The sequence below is a fragment of the Oscarella lobularis genome, chromosome 5 (assembly GCF_947507565.1).
Source record: "Oscarella lobularis chromosome 5, ooOscLobu1.1, whole genome shotgun sequence".
Taxonomy (NCBI): Eukaryota; Metazoa; Porifera; class Homoscleromorpha; order Homosclerophorida; family Oscarellidae; genus Oscarella; species Oscarella lobularis.
In genome coordinates, this window is record NC_089179.1 from 1,639,756 (window position 1) to 1,657,882 (window position 18,127).

Sequence of the window (18,127 nt, forward strand, 5' to 3'; positions counted from 1 at the left end):
AATTTTCGCACAGTTTTTTACGCGATCCGCAATCCGGGCTTCGTCTTATACGGGAGGTCAGAGCCATAGAGAGGCGTGAGAAAAATATGAGTACACGCAAAGCGGAGGAGGAATCCAAGGCGAAAAAAGTCCGAAAGAAACGCAAACGAACTCACAAGCACAAGGAAAGTGACGCGAGAACTCAATCGAACGCAGACGGCGCTCGCCCGACCGATGACACGCTCGCACCGAAGCCAAGTGAGTCCCTAACGCCGACTCCTAAACGGCCAACATTGAATAAGCACTCAATTTAGCCGTTCGATACGAACTGAGTCAAGTTCCGCCCGATTTCAAGCGATACTACCCACCGGAAGTATTGCGAGCTCGCGCGCTGTTTCGCGCAGAGTGCGCGTCCGCCGAAGCCGGACGAACGAGCAGCAGCAGTCACTGTAGTAGTCATAGTAGCGTCGAAAACGATCGTCCCTGGACGAAACATCGAAATTATCGCGAAACGACGTCGTCGACGTCCGATACGAGTTCTGATTGTTCTGAGACGGTCAGATGGAAATTGAAGGATCGAGGCGATGGACTCGAAACGTATAAGAGCGAGAGAAGAAAACGATACGCTGCCGCTATCGAAAAGAGAAAGCTCGTATTGGCAATGGAAAAAGCGAAATCGTAATTAAATAGTTGTAGATTAATTACAATAGTTTTTTCATATACGGGACTCCGTTTTGGGAGAGTATCGAAATATGGAAGGAGAAGTAGCTCTTGTAGATAAAGACGGCTTAGAGAGCGCGTGTAGAAGCGATCCTTTGCGTGTTCAGCTATTGCCGTGCGCGATTGAAGCCGACTGTTCTGCAAAAGTCGATCAATTCTTCGAAACGTCCGTTCGCTCGACTCGTTCAGACGGCGCCGAACGTAAATTCCAGCCAACAAACTATTCATGATGCTGAGAATCTCACACTAGTGCATTCCGCGTCTTTTCGAGGTCGACCGCTCAAGGGATCCGACGTTCATCTCCCGTCGAAATACACGGGCTTTGTACTTGAGAAAAACGACGTCGACGATCAGGTTGGTGTGGAAAAGAGGGGACGTGCCAGCTTTGTGAATGTGAACAACCGTATGCATTAGAAGCGGTTCGATGTTAGAGGAAGTTTTACAAAATTTCGTCAGTGGAACTTGGATTGCCGGCCAAGTTCCAATGACACAATACAGAAGGCAATTAGCTGGCTATCTCTCGCGGAAGCGGTAGGCTCTTTCCTTTCATAAAACTATAACATGTAAATGTATGTATCAGGTACATGGCCCTTTGGAACAGGATTCTTCACAGTGACCATTAGTATTTAATTATTTAATTAAATTCGTTTGTGTGGTACGTAGCTACATGCTCAGCCTATTCTTCAAGTATACTAGCAGCTGATGAAGTATTTCTGGAGATAAAAAGTGACTGATGGGCTCTAATTCCAGACAAACGTTGTGTTCAGAATCAGTTGTTTTTGATGACTTTTTTTGATTGCTGTCATCGTTGGATTTGAGTCTGAGGTAGAATTCCAGATTGACTTCTGGTAAATCTTCTTTATCAATAGTACATTGGCCATGCTTTGCCTTTGCTCTTCTCTTTCTCCTAGAGTGAATCCAAGTGTTGTATTGTGCTGAGCACTTCAGGGAGATCTCGTTGGAATCTCCGCCTCTCTCCTCAGTGTGATCAATCTAAAGGATGGTTTTAGTTAGAGACCCTGACAAACTTCAACTAAAGTACGTTTAGTTCTCCTATAATGTCTCTAACGTCGCTAATTGCTGAGGCAATATCTGACGCTTGAACACAGAATGAAAAAGCTCTCTTGGCTTTTCGTTTCCTGAGCATTCTTGCCTGCAGCGGAACAATGCTCACACAAAGATATCATTCTTCTCTTCGTCATACATCTTTCGGCACTTGGACGGATAAGGAAAATGACCAGCCAATGGCCCAACGGTGCGTTCTTCCTTGAACGAATTCAGTCACTGTCACCCTTGACGTCTAGCATCCACATATAGAAAACAATGCACATCACACGAGTAAGACGATTATTGCCTGTGGTTTCAGGAGAGTTAGCAATGGCTTTATACTCGACTTGCACCCAAGCATTGAAGTGTACCATCTGAACATCAACAATGTACGTCACGAGAACTCTACAGTAGCTAATTGACTCACTGTATCTTTGTCTTTAGTTTGCAACTATCTTCGATAATTCTTGTCACAAAGTGAACTTCTCCACCTTCCGTTACCTTTTCCTTAGATGTTCCAGAAAACTCGCCAGGTGGACCTGATCGCCTATTAGTCCGATTTGCCGGAGAGTCCAACTCTTTGTAGAAAGGTGGGTTACACATGCAGAAATCATACTCAGCATCACAGGGATCATCCTTGAGAGCACCGCACAGAAAGTCTCCCACCTCTACTAGCTTCACTAGACATAGACAGGATAAAATAATCTGGCCAAAAAATTTTAGTCACGAGACCACAAATACTTACCTCTAATAAGATGATCTAATTTATTTTGGATGACGTTCTCTCCCGCGTATTTTTTCGACACCGGGTCAATTTCTGTTGCTATAAAAGACCAGCCATTCATCTTTGCGCCCAGCATGGGGTAGATACACGATGCTCCCGTTCCTAGGCAACGAAACGGTAAACGTCACGCGGCGCGTCACGTCTGGCGCTCACCGATATCAATTCCGGACACGTTCTCTCGTTCGCCGACTAAATCTTCTATCCAGTGGATGTAATTGAGCTTTTGCGGCACCGTTGGGACAAGACGCGAGTCGTTCTCGGGCATGAAGAGCTTTAGATCGAAGTCCCGCTGCAATAGAGCTCGAGCCAGAGCCAAGGTAGCCTTGGGATCCTTGAAGTTCACGTAAGAGGCCCCCGACTTAGAAAAACGAACGAATGTCTTAAAATCGGCACAGGATTGTGCTAAGAAAGTAAAATCGGTCTTTGCTTTGTCTCTGTAAACGTTCCTGGGGTGCATCATCGAAATATATACGGGTGCCTACTGAGGGAAGAGTGTTGAGGCTAGATGAAGTTGACTGCCACTGTTTTTGAGGCATGCTTGTGCTCTTCTGGTACTGGAATATTACACACTCAACAAAAGATCATCAGCAACTCTTCCAAGATTTCAAGTTGTACAGTAGCACCGTGTCCCTGCGAGTGGGACGTTCGGTAGCTTTGATACATCAGTGGTCGTTGCAGTAAAGGTCCTGTGGCCTCTTGCAATTGTCAGGCTGCTGCATAGTTGTACTCTCTATATATAGCTAGGTGAAGCTCAAAAGGTTGACCTCGAATTACCATGGTATCTGTGAACATCTTCTCTCAGTGGCCAGTTCGATGAATGCCACGAGCTTAGCGTGATTATACTTTGAGCCTGCGGGTCACGGAGTTCTTCTAATCTCAGGATGTCATAGTTCATACTTGACCTTTCAATACCATGCATTCCTTGCAGCTCATTGGCGCGTCGTCGCGGTGCGAAGGCTATAAAGGAACGACAATCCTCGTGGTGAGCTCAGTCGAGACATCTAGTTGAACTCCAGTCATTCTCCGAGTTGTTTCCCAAGGATACATAACTATGGCACATCAGGCACAGCCGTCATTGACGCAAGCGCGAGTCGATACCATCCATCGCAAAGCGCTTGATCGTGCGTTCTCTCTCGGAGCTGTGTACGATGTCACGAAAGACGACTTCGTTGCCGGTACGATTCTTTGCGCGTTGATTAATTTCATTCGTTTGATTGATTACTGAAAAGGAACCTATCTTTATGACGACATACCCGAAGACGAGATTAATTCTGTGGAGAATCATAATTATACGGCTACGCATAACAGCGGCAGTTCATTCACGTCGAGACTGAAAGATCTGGAAATTGAAGCCGACCTGAGTGTCAGCATAATGGGGGGTCTAGTACAGCTAGGAGGATCCGTAGAGTATGCAAACAGAGAAACGGAAAAAGAAAACAAAGTCTCTGCGTCATTGATCGTAAATGTCCTCACCAAGAAAGAGTCGATTGACATCAACAAATTGAGGAAAGAAGGAAAGCTAAAAAGGGATGTCATTACATCTGGCGTTGGTACTCACGTCGTTTGCGGAATTCAGTATGGAGCGAAAGCCGTTGTCAGTTACTCCGCCACTGTCACCAGCAAAGACAAAGAACATGAAATTGGCCAAAAATTGAAGGCCGCGTTTGGAAACCTTCCCGGCGTCGGCGCAAGCGGCGGTGTCGGGGTCACGAAACGAAACGACGACGTGAAAAAGCTGACTGACTTTTCAGTGACTGTAAACGCTGACATGCTGCCTGAAACAGGCCCGCCCACGACTGTTGAAGAAGTGCTGGCTTTCATAAAACAAGTAACGGTTGGAGCGAGGCTCATAGTAGGTTTTTTACACAATAGGTTTTTTTTTTCAGTTGTCAAAACTGGCTAAAGGTAACGGCGAAAAAGGGAAGCCGGTTGCATATGAGCTGCAGTCTCTGAGCAAAAACACTGTAGCCGGTCTTCAGTGCATAAGTGAAAGCACCAGCTCTCATATTGGACAGGTATTTGATAAACTGAGAAAGAAGAAAGAGCTCTTTTTGCACAAATGGGCTGAAATTGAGCTTGTGTCTGATGTACTCGATGCAGATATTGTCAGCAAATTTGAACGCTTCAAGGACGATATTGAAAGAGCTGAAGCAGAGCTGAAAGAGACGCTGAAAAGCGCTCTCGTTGGAGTCAGGTCGAAGAAATTGAAAGAGAAAGAAGCGATTTCGTCTGAACTTGACGAGTTTGAAAAGTCGTCTCCGTGCTGGAACGTCGACGACTTTATTGTCGAACACCTGCCCAAGGAAAAAATCAATTTTTATCTTCATTTGCGCGAACTCGGCGTGCCCTTCTTGGAGAAAGCGGATAACCTTGAGGCGGCCATTGGAAGGGCTTCCAACGACGACTTGTACGTCCTGTTGACTAACTCAGATGCTGGGTCTGCCAAGCAGCGCAATCTGTTTCTCACTTACAAAAAGCACAAGGCTCCCTCTGCAGAATACCTTATAGTCGATTTTGATCTTCATCCCACCTTGAGAAGTAGCTCTTCAAAGGTATCTATGTACCGCAGTAGCGAAATGTTTTTTGACGATTGCTCCCAAGACGATCATCGCTTTGATTGTCTTGTAAAAGCAATCGACTCTGCTGCTCACAAACCCTCCACGACGAAAGAGAGCAAGCCCTTGCTTATCCGTTGCCCAAAAGCGCTAGAATCAGATTCAGTTGATTCGATCGGTGGTACGGCGTGTTCAAACCGAAAAGTCGCGTGGCGTTGCGCTGGTTGCAGCAAGGAAGTGGGTGTCGTCACGAAGAGAAAGTGGGGTTTCCTTTGGAAAGTTTACTACGTTGTTTGCGACTGCGGCAGTCTCGAAACTGGCCAGTGTGGATTCAAATGCAACGATCCTGCACACGGTGACGAATACGTGCCGGGTGGGAAGGACTTCAATAGTAGTATTGAAGGTATTTTGTTGCCCTCGCAGGAGGGCGCAAACGAGTCGGAGTGAAGTTAAGGCGTTCTTGCATGCACCGATATGCTGGCTGTTTGCTATTCTTGCATGGGCCATTGTGATGTCACACAAGAAATATCTTAGCATAATGAGGGATCAGAGTGCAGTTCTTCACTCGGCAAAAGATAAACGAAAGTCGCCTAAAGACGTTTATTTAGAAAAGAAGGGGTTCTTCCTCGGAGGAACCATCGGCTCAGGAGCCTACGCAAAAGTAAAGAGAGGCTACGACAAAGTCAATAAAAGAGATGTAGGCTCTTTTTTTACATTCAAAGTCGCACATTTTTTTGAACAGGTCGCAATTAAAATTGTTGACAAGTACAGCGCCCCACTCGAGTATCTAAGGAAGTTTTTTCCTCGGGAGCTTGAGCTTTTACGTCGCCTGAAGCATCCAAACATCGTACGTAAACACCATCTCAAGAGTCGATAGATTTCGGAGACGTGCATATCTAGATCGGTTTGCACTGCGTCTTGGAAAGCGACGTTCACTATTTTGTTGTGCTTGAGCTGGCCGACGGGGGAGATCTACTTGATTACATTCGCTGTCACAGGACTGTACCCGAAACTACGGCACGACAATTCTTCAGACAACTCTGCAGTGGCATTCACTTCTGTCACGAACGAAATGTAGTTCATCGGTAAAAAGATCTTTGTCTCCTTCTCTCGTCAATGCAATTTTGTTACTTTGCACTTAGTGATTTAAAATGCGAAAATGTCCTGTTGACGTATCGATCCCAAGTCAAGATTTGCGGTTAGGCCTGTTATGTATCAAGGGGAAAAGATGTCAAATCTGTTTGGACTAGATTTTGGATTTGCCACCAAATTCAGCAAGGGAAAGCTACTGACTACGTTTTGTGGTTCGTGTGCCTATGCCTCTCCAGAGATACTACAAGGAAGACGATACAATGGCGCCAAGGCAGACATCTGGAGCATGTAAGAAACAAACTGATCTGACTTTCTAATGACTCACACACCATAGGGGCATTATTCTCTACGCCATGATCTATGGCTGTCTTCCTTACGACGACACTCACGTAAAACTTCAACTGACTCAGATATACAGTCCAAAATTTCCAAGATACAAATCAGTCATTGGCGAATCTCAAAGAAAAGAGCCGATTTCTCGCAGTGAGTGACGTTTCTTGCAACAGTCACATTGTGGCCTATGAACTGATAGATTTACTGGAACTGATTCGTCGAATGCTAAGCGTTCTCTACACGGATAGACCTGACTCGCTTACCGTGCTGAATTCGTTGTGGCTTCAAGAAGGCAAAAAGGTCAGAGCACTATCAAAGGTGCGTCGATCCAATTAATTAAAACACCAGCGTCGTATTTGTGAATCTTCCGTTATAAGGTCAACAAGTCATTTTCCTTTCCGGAGAAAGCATCAACGTCGTCATCAAAGACTTGTGCCGTACCGCCTATAAATTCTCCTGTTGTTCTTTTGAAGCGTACCGAACGCCAGAGCAAGAAGGAATCAACGCCTTGCTCGCCTATCATTACGCCGCTTTTTTCGTTGCGATCCGAATGCCTTCCTCCTGTTTCTAGTCCAGTGAAGAACAGAACGGAACTGAGAAGAGCGCATTGCATTTCGAGGGAGCGCAGAAAGCCCGTCGAAATGAAATTGAAAAGAGCGAATTGCATTTCAAGAGAACGCCGAGAGAGAAAGCCAGTTGAGGTGAAATTAAAAAGAGCGAGTTGCATTTCAGGGAGGCCGGAAATGAACTTGAGAATTTCAAGAGACGCAAGGAAAGCTCTGTTCTGTATCACGGCAAAAGAAGAGGAAAACCCAAAATCGATGCCCAATGTAAATCTGTCGCAAAAACAATAAAGAACCAGACAAAGACAAAGACATGTCTAATTCCCGCGAGAGTGGGCGCGCGTTAGGGCGAGAGCTCAGCGCTCTCTGGTGCAAGAAAATGAGCGTTCGTAACGACAAGAGAGCTTTCCACGGCAATCCGTCGAGACGATACATCGAAGCGGAGTCGTTTCAAACAGAAGAGGAAGAAATGGAAGTAAGAATCGCCCTAGAACTAGCAAAAAACCGCACGAAAACACCGAAGTCGTCCGTAGGCGCCTCAGTCCGGCGACGAAGAGCTAGACGACTATTCTACGGAAGCCGAAGCGACGATTCCCGACGACATGATGCAAATCCACGACGAACTCGCCTTCATAAGCAAGAAATTGCACGTAAGGACAGAGACTCTCGCATAACTAGAAATCGATTTCGATTCGAGTCTGAAAACGACTCGTTGCACGCGCGAGAAGACGCGCTGCTTCGACGCGAAGAGGCGGTGAAAGAATTGGAGGACGCCGTTCGAAAATCGCACAAATTATTGGAGAAATTCGCCGAAGAGGAAGTCAATAGAAGATGGACGAAAATGAGAGCGGCGAGCAAATTTAATATAATGATCTAATTAATTAATTAATTAATTAATTGAAATAGGAGTATGAGAGCGAGAATCTTGAACGACAGGAACTGATTAGGGAAAAATCCAAAGAGGCAAAACGGCTTCGTGCGTCTTTTGAAATGGTGCAAGAGACGAATAGGGCTCTGAAGAAACAGGTAAGAGAACGATTGCCATTTACGTTAGGAAAGAAAAAAGGTTTTCTTTTCGCGTTAGATCGAAGAGTTGGAAGAGAAGAATCGAAAGCTGGAGACCCAGTTGGTCAGCACGCAAAAACGACTGACGAATCTGCAGAGAAAAAACGAACTCGCTTTGAGACAACGACAGCGTCAAACGGCGACGGCGATCGACGAAATCGGGTCGCCGCATCAGAAACGCCGCGGAAAAGGTTTTGATTGCGTAGATACTTTTGTATTGATATTATTTATATGATTGATGTATAGCTTGTGACATTGAGCAGGAGTCGGCTCGACAAGCGGTGTCGATTCCGAAGCAGAAAATGAGTCACCCAGTATGTTCTTCACTGTTACATTACTTCATAGTTTACTTTTGTTTTTCCCAAGGCGCTTCCGTCTGGTGTATACGAGACTTTAGCGCTTTTGCTTGATTGGTTGTCGTCCCTCTATCTTAGTCAAAAATCGGTGCCATCTGTTTTGCCTATCACTCAGGAGAAGTGTTGCAAGGTAAATAGCGAGTGTGTCTTTAGTCTCTGCATTTATGACTCTTTCTGTGTCTCAGGTACTGCCTCATTTGGCTGAGCTGCTGCCGAGTCTTTCAGCTCACGGAACGAAATTGCAGTATCCGTGTCTCGAATTCGTATTCTGGTCACTCGTTTCGCTGGAATCAGGAAGAAAACACGTAAAATTTCTATCAGTTATTCTTCGACAATATCTTTACGTGGAGCGGGGTTTTCCAGAAAATCACGCTGTCGTCGACTTTGCGAAGGATAGGCGAAGAGTTGTACCATCCATCGGTGCGAAATATGACATCTTCTACTGGGTCCTTCTATTTCTTTGTAGAAGCAACCAGCGTTAGTCGACGCCTTGGAAGACGAGAGTGACAGCAGGCACCAATTGCCAGTGTCCTTCTTCCACAGCCGCAGTCTTCACATACGCATGCTATCCACTCTTATTGTACTGAAGACGTTGACTCAAGGTACGCTGCAGGTAACTGTAATCACCATTCAATCTATTTTTGAGCAGTCGATCATTTGGCTCACGGTTTCGACTCTTTGCGCGCGGATTTGAACGAGGATGCCGTAAGCGCGATATATTGTATTGAGACGCGTGGCTGGACTATTTCTATACAAGGCGAAGGATATTTTTCTTCAACATCAAGGCTCAGCCGTTATTCTTCCATACATGAAAATGTCAGCAAGGGTAAGATGATCACGTAGTGCAAATTCTACATACAGTACGTCTTGTGGTAATATTATTTAAGGGGTTACTTAGCAGTGCAATAGACGTCTTTCTCCAGCTCTCAATGGAATCCGGTACAGACCTTCCTTTTCCTCGTTTCTCTACTCACTACGTATGCATTCTAGTTTTCTTGAATCAATTCCTTAAGAGCTGCAGCACTGATGACTTCTTTCGCTCTTCATCTGCTCTTCTAAAAGACCCCAAGTTCGACTCCAAACTCCAGGAAAAGTTATGTATCATACTCCAGCGTCTTTCAAAGATCAAGTAAGCCACAACAAACGCGATTCATTCGTATAAGTGCGGGGATATAGATCAAATCATCGTCTGTTTGAGGCATTTCAGCTGGGTCCTTTATTCCACGACATGCTGTGCACATCTAATCCGGATCAGGCGTTCCTAACTCTAAACATTCGGTCTATATTATCAAATCTGAATCTACTTAAGTCCTCTAGTACATAATGACCCCGCTGTATCTATTTATCTATCCACAGTATGACTTCTTTCGATTTTGTCTCCAGAACATTACCTTTAACAGCAGGCTTTTGCTTTAAGAGACCGTTCTCGACGTCGCGAGCAAGACGTTTACCACGACTACCACGAAACATCATCACTTTCCCCCACGGGCTCTATTCTTAGAAGCCGCCCAAGTAGAACGCGTACGAGCCAACGGAATCAACGCTGGAGCTGCCTCCAGTAGTCATATTAGTGTACGTAACCCATTAATTAAATAATCTACTATATATATCTTAGCTGTCGAAGGGGGTCTCAGCGTACACTGACGTTTGATAATGCATAGGAGCCTTAAGCTTTCGAACGGTACATTTTATTTATTTCATTATACTGTACATTATTTACAACTGTCATGCTTTAGAGTCTTTTTCGGCAAAGATGCTGCATGAACCATCGGACGTGAATGATGGTAATTCCAATGCAACCCAGCGTGCACCAGAGGCACACAACTCTGTGCGAACTGCACCATCCCATTTGAAAGAACTTGACGACGGTAAACGTTGCCAAGGGAACGTAACCGAGAAAACGCACGCCACCGTAGATATAGACGAAGCAGCGACGCACGTACTTTTCGACGACGGTATTTCTTGCCACCAGCATGACGTAGTAGGGCACGCCTCCCAATTCAGCGAGGAAAAAATGTGGTATGATGGCGGACGCCACTTTCATGTCCGTCACGATTGGCGTGATTGGAACGAGCATTGCGATCGTGTGATGAACGGCGTATTCCAGCAGGGGGTTGGCGACGATGTCGATGAAATTGTAGGCAATTTGTGCGACGAGATAGGCTTCTATGTAGAGTTCGGAGGAGACGCCTTTGAGCGGCGGATAGAAGGGGTTCTCAAGAAAGTCGCTTGAGCTGAGCGTGCCGCTCAGAAGGATTGCCGAGTTTGATACGATGCCGAGCGCAATGCAGTAGAAGCAGCCGACCAGCTGTCCGGCTTTTCGTCGGCATCCTGTCAGACGACGGAGTAGTAGATGTAGACTCAGCCAAAACGCTGAAAAGAGGATAAACAGGCTGACAATTCTTGTCTGCCGTCGAAGAGGTTGTACGATGGGTAGAGCAATTGCGTCAATCATTCTTTTGGTCTGCGAACTTCTCTGATGAAACATTGTGTTGCTTTCTTTTATATAGCATGCAGCGTACCGGGGCGGTGGTAAAAATAGCCGGTCCACGTGGACCCTGCATAAGTGTCACTGACGTTCAACAACCGGAACAGTCCGTTTCCTTCTGACGCAATAGACGTCCTTGCATATATTTTTGGCGCGGGTGTTGATTTTGTTGAAACTTTATATGGCAACGATGTCAGACCCCAGACTGTCAAATACTTTCGTGACGCAGTGAAGTTGGCGCCTCCACATTTTCCGGCTAACGCGCGCGGAGTCGACATGGCGAAAATCAAGCGACTCGTATCGCGACGAAAGCGACGCTTCAACGCCGACGGCTTCGACCTCGATCTAACGTGTACGTTTATAAAAACGCGTTTCGCGATCGAAAGAAGTCGCAATGCGTTTGCACGCGCAGACATCAAACCGAATCTCATTGCAATGGGATTCCCAGCCGAGAAGCTCGAAGGCATATACAGAAATCGAATGGAGGACGTCGTCAGGTGCGAACGACGAACAGACGTCGTGCATCGCTAACGTGATTTTCAGATTCTTCGACCAACGACATTCGAATCACTACAAAGTCTACAACCTGTAAGACGCGAACGTAAATGTGTAGCACCGCTGTCAGTAATAGTTGTGGGGCTTATATTTGTTGCGTCACTACGACGAGTCTCTACCAGTTGATCTGGAAATAATTAAGTGCCGTTCCATCAGAATATGGAGCAGTTACGCAAACACTAAATGCTGAGTGTGAACCCGAAGAACACCACAGTCATTCTAAAGATAGGCGCGTGAAGTGTTAGGCACGTCTGTACTACTTAGCAAGACCATTAGTTATCTAGTTTGTATTGAAGGCCTAGGGACAGATTACCTGTCTTCCCAGATGCTCCGAGCGTTGGTACGAGCCAAATAAGTTCCACGGTCAATCGGCCTACTATCCGTTCGCCGATCACAATCCGCCGCCGTTCGAACTCATCGCTCCCTTTTGCGAGGACGTCGACGAATTTCTCAACGGTCACGAACGCAACGTCGTCGCCGTTCACTGCAAGGCCGGCAAAGGCCGAACGGGCGTCATGCTCTGCTGCTACATGCTCCACTGTCGTCTCTTCAAGGAAAGCTGGCGAGTCATGCAGTTCTACGGCGAAGCGAGGACGTCCGATACAAAAGGGGTCACTATTCCAAGTCAGAGGAGATGCGTTCACTACTATGATATTTTGCTGAGGTTAATTGAAATTGGACTACTCCCTAACGTTAGTGTAATGATGACTCTGTTGCTTTAGATATCAGCTCACGTACGTCCCCGTTACGCTTCTGCTTAAAGGCTTTTCACTGATTGGTGTACCGAATTTCAGCAAGGGATGTAGTAAGTAGCCCGCGCGTCTGTCGTCGTCGTCGTCTCGGGCACTCGCTATGATTTCTCTTTCGAGATCCCTCCTTTTGTGTGAGTGGCATGGAAGAAAAGATTTTCATGTCGAAGGCCTTTGACGTGAGCGAGGCTGTCGCCTAAGTAATAATAATTTGATTGATTTGCGGTGGTGATTCAGTTCGTTTCGGCGGAACAAGACGTAATTGATATGGTTTTGACGCGTCCTATTCCCGTAGCCGGCGACGTGAAAGTCGAGTTCTTTCATCAGCCGAATCGTTTTCGAAAAGTCAGTGCAGCCGGCGATTTTGATTTTTATAAGTGGAGACGAGAGATCTCCTTCATTTCTTAGGAAAAGATGTTTCAGTTTTGGATCAACACGTTTTTCGTCAGCAACGGCGTTCTCGACGGCAAAGGGGGAATCGCCGAGTCGTCCATCGGCGGCGGCATGCGATTGCACGATGAAATGACGCTCATATTGAGTCGAGAAGAACTGGACAAAGCGAACAAGGACAAAAAGCATTTTCCGCCCAAATTCCAAGTGAAAACGCTATTCACGACCGTCGGATCGGGATCAGGAGGAGGCGGAAGCGGCGGCGGCGGCGGCTGTGATTCCATTTCCGTATCGGGTGAAGAGGAAATTGACGGAGAAGACACGTATAATTATTCAGACACTGACACTGAAGAAGAGGATGATGACGACTGGAAAGGAGGTAAGTATGCCCTCTCTCTTTCCTTGGGTCCTAGAATTGGGAAACCCGTTACGCTTTAGTTGAGCCTACGTCGGGCAATTTCTTAGTTCCTCCCAGCGTGAAATATTAAGCTTTTCAACTTAAAATCAAAGTCTTAGTGTAACCTCTTTTTTTGTAAACTGTGATATACATGACCATTAGAGAATTTAATGAAAATTTCAGGCTTGCCTGGCTAATTAAAAGGCATTATAGAGCTTGATGAAACGGACAGTCCATACAGACGGTCGCACAGTTGGTGGGATGACGATGATCAGCAAGAGCAGTGCTTTACTAAACGATCTCTAAGTCTAATTGAAGAGCAGGTTTCTGATACTGATGATGACGATGACGACGATGACATGTAGTTGCTAATTCTTTTAATTTGCTTTCTGATTTTTTCTGCTAATACGGGACTGTGCGCCGGGATCCTTTCGAGGCTTCGTGCGTGAGTACGTCGCTCAGAGCTCAAACTAACGCCAACGCCAACGAATCGCGTCGGATTCGTATTCACTTCAAAGTAACTTTTGTTCGCTAAACGACGCACATTAATTAGAGCGCGCGTTCGTCGTTTCCGCCGCTAAACATAGCGTCCACGCGTTCGATCGATTCGCGAATCGATCCAAATCGAATCTAGCTAGCAGGCGAACGCGTGCAATCGATCGACGCATTCAAACAATCGCGGCAACGCGATGCATTCGCCGCGCTCAGGTGATTCGACACGACACGCCTCTCCCTCTCGTAGGGTTACACACGTGATCGAACCATGATGTCGATTCTCCCATCCAACTTCTACGCGCGTCTATTAACACTAGACGCAATCTTCTCCATCGTCTGGGCGACCTATCATTATATCCTTCGAAAGACGCTGGGCAATCGTCGCAAAGCGGCCGATATGAACAGCTTCACCTACTGCCTCATCGTCGGTCTCGTATGGAACGTCGGCATGATCTACAAGGGCATCTTCAGCACGTCGATGTTCTGGAAAAATCCCTTCTCCTGCCCCCTCGTGGGCGTGGCCGATTTATACGTCGAAATATATTTCGTCGTTCAAATCGCCTACAACGTCACGGACGTCGTATTCGACAACGATCCCAATTTCTACGTTCATCATTTCCTCTGCATTGCCGGTTCGCTCACGCCCCTACTTCGACGATTCGACATGGCGTCGGGAATGGTCGTCAATCTGTTCGTCGCCGAACTCGGCAGCGTTCCCTATCACGTTTCGCGCATGGCTAAGAATACGTTTCTCGAGGCGTTTATGCGTCGCGTTTTTCTCTATCTCTACGGTGGCACGCGACTTCTCTGCTATTTGCCGATGGCCGTTTTTGGTGCCGTGCGTTTTTTTCAGGTCGGCTGGACCGAGAATTTCGGCGATTCGGCGTGGAATTTCTGGTGCGTCGTCGCGTCGTTTGCCATGCTCTTCATTAACATTCGATGGTTCTTGCGTCATTGGTCGAAACGCGGGAAATACGAGGTGGAGGAGTCGACGAGTTCGGCGAATGGAAGCAGTCTAAACGGGACGACGTCGCACGACGAAACTGTTCGACAGCGAAGACCAGTTGCAAACTAGGCGCACAGGTAGGTACAGAATTTTCTAGATGATTTATTATCAGAAAGACTAGACTAGTCACGAGCTACTAAGTCACTGATAAAAGTCTATTGAGTGTCCTTTTCATTTAACACGTTGTATCTGATTATTGTTTTCATATATATGATCTCTGACTATTTGATAAATAATTGTGTAGGCAATTAGGAGAGGCGCTTGTCCTTTGATTTGGCAGGTGCACAAAGCGCGAGATTCCCGAGGAGCCAGCCGGCTTGCGCAGGGCAGTTGGAACCGCGAAGTCCGTTTGAGAACCACGTCATGAATTCGTTCTTTCTTTATCTCGCCATCGCCATCATCGTCTCCGCACTTCCAACGTCCAGCGGTACTTTTACTCTCTTCTCACCACCTCTTCGTCGTCTATATGTGTGCTCCCCAGGTTTGACGTGCACCTGCACCAACTGTCCCCAAGCGACGACTTGCCGCGTTTCGAATCGTGGAGCGTGCTACGCGCACGTGTATGACCGCAAGCACGATCGCGACTACGACGACTATGACTACGACGACGACGACGCGTACGTGCATATCGTTCGAGGCTGTCTCGTCGAGCATACGGTCGAGTTTCACTGTCTCGGCGATGGCGACACGTCGTTCTGTTGCACGAAAGCCGACTATTGCAATCGGGATTGGATGCCGTCGGCCAATTCGACGACGACGACGACGGCGACGACAAACGGTGAGTTCCATTTGAAAAAGTGGCGTCGTTACCCTAGTAACGCTTTTGCAGCGCCCCCCGGGGTGACGGCCGAACGAAGGTTTGCCGTCGGATTGATTATCGGCATCGTTGCCGGTTGTCTCGTCGGTTTTCTTCTCCTCGTCTGTCTATTGTTGATTAAGATTCGAGCGACGTCGCATCGTCGTCGTCGTCGTCATCGTCGTTTGGATAACGAAGGAGCTCACGCGAGACGACGACGACGATCGAAAAAATCGTCCGGAGCCGGGACGAAAACCGATTTGGCGATCTGCTATCGGTCTCAAACTCATTCGCTCAGCTCCGGTAGCGGCGCCGGCATTCCGCTTCTGGCGCCGCGCACCGTCGCGCGACACATACGACTCGTCGACGTCGTCGGAAAGGGTCGCTTCGGCGAAGTGTGGAAAGGTCAGTGGCAAGGCGAGTGGGTCGCCGTTAAGATTTTCCACTCGTGGGAAGAGCAATCGTGGTCGCGCGAAGCCGAATTGTACAAAATGCCGATGCTGAGGCACGAAAACGTTCTCGGCTTCAAAGCGGCCGACTTGAATAGCACGGGCGCGCAAACCCAACTCTGGCTCGTCTTGGATTATCATCCGAACGGCTCCCTGTACGAGTACTTGCACAGCAACGTTCTCACGCTCTCGTCCCTGCTCGTGCTCGCGCGAACGACGGCGAGCGGACTCGCTCACTTGCACACCGACGTCTGCGGACGATCGGGCAAGCCGGGCATCGCGCATCGCGATTTGAAATCGAGAAATATTCTCGTCAAAGCCGACGGTTCGTGTGCGATTGCCGATCTCGGCTTGGCCGTCTGCAACTATCCCGATCTCGAAGTCTGTCCGACGCGTTTGCGTTCGGGAACGCGACGGTACATGGCGCCGGAGTTGTTGGACGAGAGCATCAATAGGAAAGATTTCGATGCATTTCGACGAGCCGACGTATACAGTTACGGTCTCATATTGTGGGAAATGACGCGACGTTGCTGCACGAAAGGTATCGAGCAATGACGATTCAATATATGATTCTCTATGTTTCCTTTTCTCTGCAGGTGTTGGTCGCTCAGGATATCAGCCTCCGTACTTTGGTCTCGTGCCGAACGATCCGTCCTACAAGGACATGTGTACGGTCGTGTGTAAGGAGAAACGGCGTCCGACTATTGATAGACACTGGCTGGAGAACGAGGTGAAAGTGCAATCGCTAAGCGGGGCGGGAAGGGCGACAATTATTTATTTTTGTTATTAGACTTTGCAAGTTGTTGTCAGGCTCATGTCTGAGTGCTGGAGTGGAAACAGCCGGGCTAGGCTGACAGCGTTGAGAGTGAAGAAGACGTTGCAACGTCTCACCGACGAGTACAATATCGAATCAATGAAAAAGAAACTACTGCCTGACTAGAACTACAACAGTACTCTCTATTTCAGGTAGGGTAGAGAGAGAGAGAATAGATGGTGAGCAATTCAAATTGTCGTGCACGGTTCACAATATATATTACTCCTCTTGAAGCGGTTCTTTAGATCCAGTCCACGTCGAAACGTACGCGAATTTCGCGCTGCTTCGGGTCGAACCGCGAGACAATGGAACGCGTTGCAAGCCATTCGCCTGTCCACTTCCCTCGCTCTTGACGCTTCGTCTGTCGCCGGTCATCGGACGCCTGTTACTCAGCTGCGATTGCCGATTCAACCATCTCTTCAAGTGAGCTTCGTTTTCGTCTGCACCAGATTGAGAAGGCTCTTCAGGTTCGTGATTTGCTGCCCCTACTAACGATGAAGCCGGATCCCACTGAGGTTTGTACTGAACCTGTTGGGTTTCCGGTCGCGACTTGTTGCCCTCTCTCGGCGTGGCATAGGTCAGCTCCCCCGTTGCAGCCATCCCAAGCATGTTCATCACCAAGTCCTTCTCTACATGCGCGTCTATTAGTCGAATTTGCGTGCGTGCGTGCGTGCGTGCGTGCGTAAGTAGCTACTTACCACTATCTGGTGCCGAACTGAGCCACGCCTGTATTGTAGGAATAGAATCCGTTTGCAAGATGCGGCAAAGCAACTCCAAAATCTAATAACGATTTAGAGACAAAACAGACAAGACATCTCTTCATGATCGATACCGTCGTGTCGTCTAGTGCCGCTAGTACGGGATCGGAACGATTAGCGCTTCGCGACTGCAACAGCCTCGACTGACTCCTCGGTCCGTGCATCGTCGCCGGTCGACCCATCGCCGCTCTCGCAACGACGTGCTTCGTCAAACGCTCCAACTCCTCTTTCCATATAGGATCGTCTAATGACGAAAAAATTGCCAAACCAATCACCATGACAACGAACGAGAAAAACAAGACGTACCCGGTCCTCCTCCTCCTCCGCCGCCGACGTACCCAGGATACTTAATCATTCCGCTTTTGGAACCGTATATGCGCGGATCGAATATCGGTTCGGGCAGGGCCGATCGATGTCCGTCGAATAGGCCGTCCTGAACGCAGCAGATCGGCGCGTCGAGCAAGCCTTTGATGTGCGTCACGCGGCTCGGATGCGGATTATTTCGCGCGAACAGCGAATTCTTTGTGAAACGACTTGGAAATAGTCTTTGAAAGCTGTTCGCTTGCTCGGGGTAGTATCGTCGCCTCGAGGGCGGTAGCGGCGGCGGCGGGTAGGTGCTGCGCAATTGCGATCGATCGTGCGGCATTCGCAAAAGGCAGTCTTCTCCTATCTTGCTCTCCGTCATTCCTTTCGAGTTTTCGACGCTGTACACACTGACAGTTGCTAAGTGCGCGAG

General features: G+C 47.7%; 7 protein-coding genes across 14 annotated transcripts; 5 read left to right on the forward strand and 2 right to left on the reverse strand.

Annotated features, from left to right (window-relative positions):
* The first annotated feature begins 62 nt into the window (after window positions 1–62).
* Window positions 63–790, forward strand: LOC136187518 (uncharacterized). The gene is made up of 2 exons (XM_065975129.1): window positions 63–237; window positions 294–790. Exons 1-2 carry the CDS (start codon window positions 87–89, stop codon window positions 659–661), a joined length of 519 nt encoding a protein of 172 aa, XP_065831201.1. The 5' UTR covers window positions 63–86; the 3' UTR covers window positions 662–790.
* Window positions 732–1,976, forward strand: LOC136187519 (ribonuclease H2 subunit C-like). The gene is made up of 4 exons (XM_065975130.1): window positions 732–900; window positions 950–1,053; window positions 1,114–1,230; window positions 1,280–1,976. The coding sequence occupies exons 1-4, from the start codon at window positions 732–734 to the stop codon at window positions 1,313–1,315; spliced, it is 426 nt and encodes a 141-aa protein (XP_065831202.1). The 3' UTR covers window positions 1,316–1,976.
* Window positions 1,309–3,181, reverse strand: LOC136187504 (RNA N6-adenosine-methyltransferase mettl16-like). The gene is made up of 7 exons (XM_065975111.1): window positions 2,684–3,181; window positions 2,492–2,632; window positions 2,174–2,426; window positions 2,054–2,120; window positions 1,904–1,999; window positions 1,742–1,852; window positions 1,309–1,692 (listed from the first exon to the last, which is right to left on the reverse strand). The coding sequence occupies exons 1-7, from the start codon at window positions 2,988–2,990 to the stop codon at window positions 1,363–1,365; spliced, it is 1,305 nt and encodes a 434-aa protein (XP_065831183.1). The 5' UTR covers window positions 2,991–3,181; the 3' UTR covers window positions 1,309–1,362.
* Window positions 2,714–5,631, forward strand: LOC136187495 (neoverrucotoxin subunit alpha-like). Its single transcript, XM_065975096.1, has 5 exons — window positions 2,714–2,847; window positions 3,459–3,512; window positions 3,571–3,705; window positions 3,760–4,358; window positions 4,417–5,631. The coding sequence occupies exons 3-5, from the start codon at window positions 3,582–3,584 to the stop codon at window positions 5,530–5,532; spliced, it is 1,839 nt and encodes a 612-aa protein (XP_065831168.1). The 5' UTR covers window positions 2,714–2,847; window positions 3,459–3,512; window positions 3,571–3,581; the 3' UTR covers window positions 5,533–5,631.
* On the forward strand, window positions 5,597–10,568 carry LOC136187496 (coiled-coil domain-containing protein 138-like). 5 transcript variants are annotated; one of them, XR_010669915.1, is made up of 18 exons: window positions 7,395–7,548; window positions 7,607–7,723; window positions 7,771–7,923; window positions 7,980–8,099; window positions 8,158–8,329; window positions 8,385–8,452; window positions 8,505–8,624; window positions 8,680–8,799; window positions 8,858–8,914; window positions 8,961–9,096; window positions 9,144–9,199; window positions 9,252–9,320; window positions 9,382–9,433; window positions 9,485–9,623; window positions 9,671–9,849; window positions 9,895–10,052; window positions 10,110–10,175; window positions 10,231–10,568. XR_010669915.1 is itself a non-coding variant. In XM_065975097.1 (15 exons), the coding sequence occupies exons 1-15, from the start codon at window positions 7,453–7,455 to the stop codon at window positions 9,816–9,818; spliced, it is 1,623 nt and encodes a 540-aa protein (XP_065831169.1). In that variant the 5' UTR covers window positions 7,395–7,452; the 3' UTR covers window positions 9,819–9,879. The 5 variants fall into 5 exon arrangements, 1 of the variants encoding a protein (XP_065831169.1); XR_010669916.1 differs by having other exon boundaries at window positions 9,912–10,052; XM_065975097.1 differs by lacking the exons at window positions 9,895–10,052; window positions 10,110–10,175; window positions 10,231–10,568 and having other exon boundaries at window positions 9,671–9,879.
* Window positions 10,569–11,246: 678 nt separating this feature from the next.
* LOC136187498 (phosphatidylinositol 3,4,5-trisphosphate 3-phosphatase and dual-specificity protein phosphatase PTEN-like) lies at window positions 11,247–16,857 on the forward strand. 4 transcript variants are annotated; one of them, XM_065975102.1, is made up of 10 exons: window positions 11,247–11,334; window positions 11,395–11,479; window positions 11,526–11,570; window positions 11,863–12,201; window positions 12,260–12,342; window positions 12,407–12,465; window positions 12,524–12,631; window positions 12,695–13,055; window positions 13,278–13,590; window positions 13,816–14,796. In XM_065975102.1, the coding sequence occupies exons 1-9, from the start codon at window positions 11,259–11,261 to the stop codon at window positions 13,436–13,438; spliced, it is 1,317 nt and encodes a 438-aa protein (XP_065831174.1). In that variant the 5' UTR covers window positions 11,247–11,258; the 3' UTR covers window positions 13,439–13,590; window positions 13,816–14,796. The 4 variants fall into 4 exon arrangements, with proteins under 4 accessions (XP_065831174.1, XP_065831175.1, XP_065831176.1 ...); XM_065975103.1 differs by having other exon boundaries at window positions 13,287–13,590; XM_065975104.1 differs by lacking the exons at window positions 13,278–13,590; window positions 13,816–14,796 and adding an exon at window positions 13,115–13,271.
* Window positions 16,718–18,120, reverse strand: LOC136187507 (protein TBATA-like). The gene is made up of 4 exons (XM_065975115.1): window positions 17,698–18,120; window positions 17,466–17,635; window positions 17,332–17,413; window positions 16,718–17,262 (listed from the first exon to the last, which is right to left on the reverse strand). The coding sequence occupies exons 1-4, from the start codon at window positions 18,074–18,076 to the stop codon at window positions 16,853–16,855; spliced, it is 1,041 nt and encodes a 346-aa protein (XP_065831187.1). The 5' UTR covers window positions 18,077–18,120; the 3' UTR covers window positions 16,718–16,852.
* Window positions 18,121–18,127: the final 7 nt, after the last annotated feature.